The 9,891-nt window shown below is 45.1% G+C and overlaps 1 protein-coding gene and 1 long non-coding RNA gene across 5 annotated transcripts; one reads left to right on the top strand and one right to left on the bottom strand.

The window, feature by feature from the left end:
• Window positions 1–28: 28 nt before the first annotated feature.
• On the bottom strand, window positions 29–9,780 carry traf2b (Tnf receptor-associated factor 2b). Of its 4 annotated transcripts, none has more exons than XM_019877597.1 (12): window positions 9,484–9,780; window positions 6,261–6,473; window positions 4,916–4,994; window positions 4,709–4,807; window positions 4,180–4,341; window positions 4,017–4,091; window positions 3,806–3,880; window positions 3,414–3,518; window positions 2,878–2,982; window positions 2,420–2,723; window positions 639–787; window positions 29–452 (listed from the first exon to the last, which is right to left on the bottom strand). In XM_019877597.1, exons 2-12 carry the CDS (start codon window positions 6,434–6,436, stop codon window positions 234–236), a joined length of 1,548 nt encoding a protein of 515 aa, XP_019733156.1. In that variant the 5' UTR covers window positions 6,437–6,473; window positions 9,484–9,780; the 3' UTR covers window positions 29–233. The 4 variants fall into 4 exon arrangements, with proteins under 4 accessions (XP_019733156.1, XP_019733157.1, XP_019733154.1 ...); XM_019877598.1 differs by lacking the exon at window positions 9,484–9,780 and adding an exon at window positions 7,714–8,658; XM_019877595.1 differs by lacking the exon at window positions 9,484–9,780 and adding an exon at window positions 7,607–7,801.
• Window positions 1,823–3,943, top strand: LOC109520412 (uncharacterized). Its single transcript, XR_002169176.1, has 2 exons — window positions 1,823–1,899; window positions 3,772–3,943. It is a non-coding gene; the product is annotated as an uncharacterized LOC109520412 (long non-coding RNA).
• Window positions 9,781–9,891: the final 111 nt, after the last annotated feature.

Below are 9,891 nucleotides of genomic sequence, written 5' to 3'. Positions count from 1 at the left end.
TATATATATATATGTGTAGGTTTTTTACATTCTTTCGGTGCTGGATTTTATCAACGAAAAAAAATAAACATTTTTTTTTCATACATGCAAGTGGGGGTGGTATGGTATGTAAAATGTATGTATTATTATTATTATTAGTGTACTATGATAACATGATCAGCTCATCATAGAACAATACAGTCTTTTGTGTGAATGGTGCTTTTTTTTGGGTGGCAACTTCCACAGTCTTCACCTCACAAGCCCGTCAGGTCCACGATGGCCTTGATGAAGATGGTGTCGTCGCGCAGGTATGGACTCTTCCCGGCCAGTTTCCCCAGCGGGCAGAAGAGCGGACAGCCGCTGGCAATGTTCATCTCGCCGGCCGGTCGCTGGAAGGACGTGGACGAGATGTCCGGACGGAAGGCGTCGATGATGTGCTCGCGGTTGTTCTGGTCCAGCAGCATCAGCGTCACCTGAATGACACCGGCGTAGAGTTGGATTTCCCGTCACGGAGCAAGGTTAGTCTCCCATCTTCACCTTTGAGTTTCAAGCAAGTGACTGTGCACAAATCCCGCAAATCATTTCTCCTGCAGATGACGCAACTTGACTTGCCTGAAACTTAAAGGTCAAAACTTGAGACATACTTCACCCCTTCCTACCTTCTGGCTAAAGGGCCACTTCAGCAGCGCGTCGCAGCGCCCCCGCATGACCACAAAGAAGAGCGACAGGTGCGTCCCCCGCCCCGTGCCGTCGCCGTTCAGGTACAAGCGCAGGCACATTTTGTAGCCGTACTTGCTGGAGTAGAATGCTGACGACAGACAAGAGAGGACAACATGAAACGTGATAGCCAGCCAGCCTGAAACGAAGCCTCTTGAACTCTCCCCGCAGGACATCAAGGGTGGAGGGGAGCTGCTGGAAATTCCCCGCGTTTGCCGGCCAACGCGCATAAAGCAACGTGCCTCGCTTGAGATGGAGACGTGGCAACCATTGAGCGAAAGCGGGGAAACACCTTCGAGGTTTTGACAGATGACAACAGCGGCAAAACATGTTCAAAACAAGTCCTGTTCAATTAGATGAACAAATGGAAGACACGTGCACCCTGCTGAGTCGTGCTTCACTCGTCAGAAATTTTCCGATTTACTGGGGCAGACCTGGGCCAAGTACGGCCCGCGGGCCGTCTCTTACGTCCGCGAAGGGTCGCTTGGAATTAAGAAAATAAAAGCTACAACACTTCCAAAATTTTAGACAATGCATGTTGGGCCGCTGCACGGCTCGTATTGGCCTGTGAAAAGCGACTTGGAATTCAGAAAATAAAACCTAGTTTGAAATTTTTGCTTCGTGCGTGGACTAAAACAGCAGAACTTGTACTTTGAAACCTGTTTCCGGTGTGCGTGCGTGTTTACGTACAGGTACTCGGGCTGAATCCGCGCGATTAGTAGCAAGTCACGGTAATGGTAACCCTTCAAAATATTCGCCCGCCCCCCCAAAAAAAAAAAAATAAAGGTGGACACTGAATGCTCTGGTTTCCAGAAAATACGGACTGTTAAATATTTGTTTACTGAAATTAAGGGTCCACCCGTGTATTTATTTTGTAGTGAGCCGGTCGCCATCTTGAAGGACGATAACGTGAGTCGGCGTGACGAGACGAAGCTTACGGAAAAATTCAAACGTTTGACTGAAGCTGGGAGAGCGCAGCTTTTCGAAGATTTGCTAGCCAAGCTAGGAAAAAAAACCCCAACAAGGACATTTCACCAAGCTAACACGCAGCCCGGAAAGCAGGAACCAAGACCAGCTTTATTATAGTCCACTACGTCGCGAAGAACACGAAGTCGTTTTTCGGAGGGGGGAATTCGTTCAAGAGCGCTTGGTGGACTCATCGCTCATCTGTCCGGAGCAACAAAACAAGTTGACCAAATCCAGGTACAGACACTCTCATACTGATGAGCATCTGTCAGGTGTGCTTCACATCTCCACCTCAAACATTCCAATCTGCTTGGATGCACTTGTCGAAGCTCAACAGAGGCTACATTTAGCTCAGTGAACAAGAAAAACAAAACACTGAAACATGCTTGCTTAAGATTTTTTTTCTGCATTGTTTGGCAGTTGGGAAAAAAAATGCTGCGAGTTATGTTACATTATTAGTGGCATACAATGACATTGTGGTACCTTCACGAAAAGTTAAAATGTTATTTACTTATTTCAACGTAGAAATCAAATCGATAACCGGAGTAGATCTCAAACTTTTGGCCCGGCCCTCTACAATATTTTCTGCTTCTCGTTTGGCCAACGGTGGGAAAATAATTACCCACGTCTGTACTAGGACTACAAAGAAAAAACCCGATCAGAATCAAATGACTGAGGCTTCCGAATCGGGTTTCTCAGTCGTTGCACAACAGCGCGTCAAAACTCCAAAGACTCATGTGCGAACGCGTCCGCTCACCCGGCGAGAACATGGCAGGCGTCCGACCGGCCACGGCGTCGACCCTGCGGCGGGCGAAGTCCGAGATCTTCCAGACGAAGATGCCGTCGTAGGTGCAGAACTGTAGCTCTCGCACCAGCTGTTCTGTCTCAGACAACTGGAAGTCGCGCATGGCCAGCACCCGCTCCAGCTGCTGAACCTTGTTGTTCAGGTTCTCCAGCTTGTCCTGGTCCAGGCGGTGCTGATGCGAGAAGGCCTCCAGTGTCACAGAGCTGCGCTCCACCTCTCGGTTCAGAACGCAGACGATGTCCTGCAAGGCGCTCACCTGGGCAGAACCGCAACACGACTTGACTAGAACGATTCATTCAACGAATTTGCTCATGAAAGGATTTTTTTTTTTTAATGACAACAAGTTACTTCACAAAAGTGTTTTTGATTATGAAAAGTAATACTTTACAGAAATAGTTATATATACACACCTTCTTGTCCTGGTCCACAGGAGGCACAGGGGACGAGGCTCCCTCCTCAGGAGCCCTATACAGGCCCAGACCCGAATCTTCTTGCCACTCACTGGGGGGCGGGGCCTCTGTGTGGGGCGGCCGTGCCACCGACAGAACCATGGGCAGCAGCAAGCGCAGGTGCTCCGTGACGCTACTGTGTTCATGATCGCTCAGCTTGTCGTTAAGGCCTCCAGTGTCACAGAGCTGCGCTCCACCTCTCGGTTCAGAAGGCAGACGATGTTCTGCAAGGTGCTCACCTGGGCAGAACCGCAACACGACTTGACTAGAACGAGTCATTCAACGAATTTCCTCATGAAAGGATTTTATTATTTTTTTTTAATGACAACAAGTTACTGTACAAAAGTGTTCTTGATTATGAAAAGTAATACTTTACAGAAATAGTTATATATACACACCTTCTTGTCCTGGTCCACAGGAGGCACAGGGGACGAGGCTCCCTCCTCAGGAGCCCTATACAGGCCCAGACCCGAATCTTCTTGCCACTCACTGGGGGCCTCTGTGCGGGGCGGCCGTGCCACCGACAGAACCATGGGCAGCAGCAAGCGCAGGTGCTCCGTGACGCTACTGTGTTCATGATCGCTCAGCTTGTCGTTGTCCAGCTGAAAGTCGATCGGAATGGGCTTTCTTGAATGACTTGAGCGTGTTTCAAAAAGCTGACAATTTTTTTTAAAGCGCCCCTTTCGTCCTTCCATTTTTTTTTTCCCCTCCTGTATGCGGCCCTCAAACGAAAAAATGTGGACATCCCTGTCGTCGGGTGTAGCTGCTTCCAATATTTTGTGCCTCTTCTGTCGCCGAGTTAACCATAAAAGTGCCAATCAAGTATTCCGGTTTGCATTTTTGACGTTTGTACAGGTGTACCTAATGTTGTGGCCTGTGAGGAACTCACCACAAATTTGCAGCCCACTTTGCTAAAGGGGCAGGCGCTCTTGGACTTAGGGCAGGATCGTTGGTGATCGTTGAACTGGAGAGGTGAAACAAAGTTTATGGTGAGTTGGCGACCTCAGATAGATTAAAAAAAAAAAAAGATGAGATCATATCCGTCTGATGGCATACTTCAAATATGATCACTTCTCTTTCATTTTCAACGTGCTGTTCACCTTTTCTCTCGGGATCTTCTTTTTACCGCAGTCTTTGCACTGCAACGGGAACTTGAGGCACACTTCATCGTGAGCCTGCAAAAAAAAAAAAAAAAAGAGCTGTGGCGTTCACTGAGCGCAAGCAATGCCGTGGGCCCCCCCCGGCGCGCCATGCGAAGTTCACCTTGATGTCTTTAAAGCTGCATGACACTTTGCAATATTTGCAGTTGAGAATTCGGGCCTCGCACTCCCTCTCGCAGTGTCGCTCCAGCTCCGAGCGCAACAGGAAGGCCTGGCAGGCCTCGCACTGCACGCGCTCCAGCTCGCAGGAGCCTTCATGCTGCGTCTGGAACACCGGGACAAACTTTTTGTAAGTTTTTGCTCTCCCGCTCCTCTTTCAAAAACTTTTTAATGTTCAAGCACGGTTGAAACCCGCATTTGCAAAGAGTGCAAAGTGCAACTTGTTTCCTGCTATGACTCATCTTGCCCCCATATTCCCGCCACTAAGTTCAAACGGAAAACTTTGCACGACACAACAAATTCAGTCAAGCGCACATCGCGCCCGAACGATATAATCGTTGGTGTGACCTTCTATCAACGGGCAATTTAATCTCCAGTTGTATTTTTCTTTGTGTGTGTGTGTGTGTGTGTGAGCAGTTCAAAACACAACACACACAAAAAAAATTAATAAAAATAAATAAATCAATCCTCACCTCGTATTCTTTAATGGATCCTTTCCAGCTGCAACCCGCATTCAAACACTGCGCGGGCAGGCTCGCTATTTCTCGACCGGCCGCGTTGTCCGGAAAGGCCTGGCAGAAGGTGAGCAAACAAACTGAAAACATGCCCTCATGACGAGACGGCGGGGGGAATTCGTGTCTCACTGGTGAACAATGTCGTCCACATTCTAGAGCGCTTACCTCGCTGATGTTGAGGATGGAGGTGGGCTCCTCGTAGATCTTCTCTTGGCGGCAGGCTTCGCACGGCTTTGGGCCTGAACTGAGGTACAAAAGCACACACACACAAATAAAAATAATAAAATGTTTGCCGTTTGAACAGATGAAAACAACAAAAGTGACAGCCAGTAATCTACCAATGAAACAAGAAGAAGAAACTAAATGTATCAAAACAAGGAACAGCAATTCCTTCAGAAATGGCCCAAAAAATAGGAAAATAAATCGAAGACATCATAATCATCAAAAAAACAGAATGCGCAAGTCCCTATCCTGAAGTCTTCCAACTTGAAGCAAGTCCCGAATTACAAACACGTGAGTTCAAAACAAGCGAGCCAAATCGAAGTCTGCGCGAAATTTCAAGCAAGGCCAGTCACGTTATTCCCGTGGGAACCGGAAGTCATAAGTCAGTTCATACTATATTGCGTCGGATAAAAACAATTACCGGTAAAAATGCGATCACAACATACAGTCACATTCGTCACTTTGTACTGACACTTTTTTCCCCCCCATGGTTGGTTCCGGTGTAAATTGCCGAGACAGACAAGCATCCGACTTTTGTTTATTCCAAACAAGCGGGGCGTCATCCACGTCGCTGACGCTTGGATCGCCGGAGCAAAAAGGAAATAAACTCATTTATGCTCACTTAACTGATTTCAGCAAAACTTGCAAGGATACTTGAAAGACTTTAAAAAACAATTACCGGTAAAAATGCGATCACAACATACAGTCACATTCGCCACTTTGTACTGACACTTTTTTTTCCCCCATGGTTGTTTCCGGTGTAAATTGCCGAGACAAACAAGCATCCGGCTTTTGTTTATTCCAAACAAGCGGGGCGTCATCCACGTCGCTGACGCTTGGATCGCCGGAGCAAAAAGGAAATAAACTCATTTATACTCACTTAACTAATTTCAGCAAAACTTGCAAGTATACTTGAAAGATTTTGCTGATATCTCCAAGCATGAGATTAGTGACCGGAAGTTAGCACGCATCTTGTAACCGAAACACGAAAATGGCTGTTTGACCTTCCTGAACTCAATTAACTTTACTTGGAATTCCAAAACTTCCATGACTAATATCAGACTGATCTACAGAATGTGAAACTAAGAGAGAGCGAGAGCGCCACCTTCAACATGAGTTGGCGCCATGGCCACATCCTTGTGAGTCACTGACACCACAATAGCCCTGTCATGCGTCTGCATAAGATGATTAGTCTTGGGTGTAGCGAGACAAAAAAAAAAAAAAAGCCCAGAGAGAGGCCAGAGCATTGAGTTAAAAGGGGAAAGTGGACGGAGGACTCGCAGTCTACCTGGTGAGCTGCTTGAAGCAGTGGACGCAGAAGCGGTGGCCGCACTGAGCCTGCACGGGCTTCCTGAGGACCTGGAGACACTGCTGACATTTGTATTTATTTTCCATGGGCACCGACAGCACGCTGTGGGGAATCCCTGGTAAAGAATTGCTGCTCTCCAACCACACTCGGGCCATTCTTCTCCATTAAACTGGCACTAGTCGAGGATGGACACTGTTTTAAAAAAAAAAAAAAAAGGGAAGAAAGTAGCTCAATTGGGGATATACTGCTAAAAAAAATAAAATACATGTACAGTCATACCTCGGTTTTCGACCATAATGCGTTCATACCTGTCAACCTCGGCTAATAGCCGCCCTTATAAATGATTACGATTCCCGCTTACAAAGCAACAAAAACCCGTATAACGGCTTACCGCGCATGCGCACATCACGCTTTATCAATCCGACCGTACGCAGCGATGAAAAAAAAATATATATAAAACTGAGGATTACTTTTGCTGGTTTTCCGTGACAATAGTAGCGATCGACGACGGCATTGTTGTTGGCTACCAGCAGGTGAGACGATCTGGATTTGAGCCAAAATGGTCTTTGTGAGATCGGTTCACAATGTTTTTTTTTTCCCGTATAAAAGTTGTAATACGCCATACATGATATGAAATGATAAAAAAACGTATAAAATACGGGGAAAAACGTACAAGTTGACAGGTATGTCCGTTCCAGAAGGCTGTTCGAAAACCGATTTGTTCGAAAACCGAAACCCCCCTTTTTTTTTTTTTTAAATCTTCATTGAACACGTCTGCTCACAATGAAATGCTACTCGAGGAAGCATCACTTCCTCATATAAGGAAGGCGAGAGGAGTCAAGTGGCGCATTCAAGTGCGCTCAGTTTGGTCGAGAACTGATTTTCGGTCGTAATCCGAGGCATGAAAAAATCAATTTTTGGTCGAAAACCAATTTGGTCCAGAACAGAGACATTTGAAAACCGAGGTTTGACTGTACATATATATACATACACACACAGCATGTGTAGTTTTTAATTGCTTTAAAACACAAAGTTAGATCATTGGACCCAAATACAATTTTTTGTGTGCTGGCCTTTTTTTTTGACCAACACATCTGTAAGAAAGCAAATTCCAAATTTCGACAGACTGTGATATCACACCACACCGACCGTACAGTTAGATTTGGTATGCGGCAGGACATACCGACAACGTTGTCCATTTTTCACATCTAATCGAATGTGGACGAGTCAAGTTCAGTTCGCTCGTCATGAGTGTGGAAGATGCTCATATCGTCATCGAGAGAACATGATGTCAGCACAATAAGCGGCTACAAGTCACGGCATACCTTTTGCATGCGCTCAAGCGAACAAACTCACACATCCCGAGGACATTAACAGCATAGGCGGCGCTTCTCATCAGCATTTAATCACGACGACTATCGGTGGAGCTTACGGTAGTTTGGCGTCTGAATTTCGCAGCATCTCATCCGGTGGATTTCGGTGCTCGGTGTGGTACTACATTGAAGGTACACAATCTCACTGTTTCTTGTATACTGTGAACCCCCCCCCCCCAAGTTTAAAAAGTTGCAACATAGCGTGCGCGCGAGAACCTTTACCCACAATGGGGTCATTCAGAGCAGTACTGAATGTTCATTATGACAGCGAGGATTGGATCATTTGTTTTGAAATGACTTGCAAGTCATGCAACAGACCGCGTGCCGCGTTTTGGGGATTTTTCACGCAAACGTGGTTCAGTTGCGATTGTGTGTGAGTGTTATTTCCAATCAACCAGGAGATGTCATCACGTATGAGGTCACACACACAAGATCATTTCTAAATAACTGTGAAAAAAAAACAAGAAGAAGAAGAAGTGCGATGTGGGCTTCACGCAGCCTCTTTGAATGCCATTGCGGAAAAATGAAGGAGTGCTCATCAATTATGAGGTGTGAGTTATGCTTGAATGTCAAGTTCAACAACAACGAAACTTAAGTGGTGACTGTATTATGAACAAGCAGTCACTGAAAAATCCAAGAGCAGGCGTATGGACCTTAGCTTCCTCATTATGAGACTATCCAGAGAAGCTCTGCGGGGTTTTGTTGCGCTTTAAAAGGAAGGGGATGGGTTACGAGAGGATGTTAAGGCAATAAAACAATAACGTATTGTTTCACGGGGGATGTAAAACTGGACAAACTGTATCTACAGTGGATGGTACTTTTCAGCCTCATACTTCCCTCAATAAAACTTATCTTGTGATCAAGATGCACGGCATGCTGATGAGACATGTCAAAGGTTATTTTCATTCATTTTAGTGAACTACTATTTAAGCATGGATTACCGAGCTCCATTTAAAATATCAGTCTTGTTTAAAAAGGTGCAACTACAACACAACAATGTCCCAAAAAAAAAAATTTACATTTTTCGATGAGACATGTCAAAGGTTATTTTCATTCATTTTAGTGAACTACTATTTAAGCATGGATTACCGAGCTCCATTTAAAATATCAGTCTTGTTTAAAAAGGTGCAACTACAACACAACAATGTCCCAAAAAAAAAAATTCTACATTTCTCAAAACAATAATGCATGAATATTTTTATTACTGTGGTTGTAGTTTAAGAGACTCTGTTTCTAATGTTTGGTTTAAAACGGATGACAAAATAAACATGATCCCTCCTCCAGGACGCAGACTTTTTCCGAATCCATCATGCATTGCCACAACATTGACTTACACTCTTCACATACTTTATGACAACAAACACGCTGCTAGGAATGTGTTATTACAACAACAATAACGATCCGGGGAAGGCCCTCGCCGTTTGCACACTTTTATGCCCAAGTATATCCTTGCATGCAAAAGGTAGAAAGACAGTTTCACAACAACATGATGAAGGGCAGATAAGAAAAGTAAGCAACTGCCTGCACAATGACTCAAGCCATATTTGGGCACATGAACATAGCCACAAAAGCATAACACCAAGAGTGTTTTCATCGAAGTAAACTCTTCTCCCACCCAACTAAAACTGTCTTGCACATTAGTACAAACACCTTCCATGGAGAAAAAAAAAACACACAAAACAATAACTGGATAGGCTTGCCAAACCGTGCAAATCGACTGTTAGTCTGGCAACCGCTCTACATTTATATCATGCTTGCCCGCTCTCTCTCTCTCTCTCTCTCTTGCCATGCGTTGCTTGAAAATGAAACCAAAAAGGGATTTTACTCACCGAATTGTCGGAGTGGCTCAACCGACACACTCGGTAAGCGAACTCACAGTCCTAGTTAACTTAGTTTTATAGTCCACCCACACACACGTCACTTTTCCAGCACACCCTTAAAACGGTTTTCATTTCGCCTTGTCCTGTGGTCATCTAGTTCTACTCTTATAAACCGAGACTGTTTAGCCACAGTGCATATTTAGAATCGCTGATTATAATTACGATTTTACTAATGTATTGCAAACATAAACGTAGCCTTGACGAAAGCTAAACTTGACTTTCCGTGTGGGACGTCACATACTGTATTAACTTTCGCTGCCCCCCCCCCCCGAAAATTGGTGTTAAAATACTTTGCGACATTTTTTTTTTGATTGATTAGCAGCAGTTTGACAAGTAAAGGCGGTGTTAAAGTTGCGG

Source organism: Hippocampus comes, unplaced genomic scaffold (assembly GCF_001891065.2).
Source record: "Hippocampus comes isolate QL1 unplaced genomic scaffold, H_comes_QL1_v1.1 scaffold376, whole genome shotgun sequence".
NCBI classification, from domain to species: Eukaryota; Metazoa; Chordata; class Actinopteri; order Syngnathiformes; family Syngnathidae; genus Hippocampus; species Hippocampus comes.
Note: the sequence above shows the minus strand (reverse complement) of the source record. Positions and strands in the feature narration are given on the sequence as shown.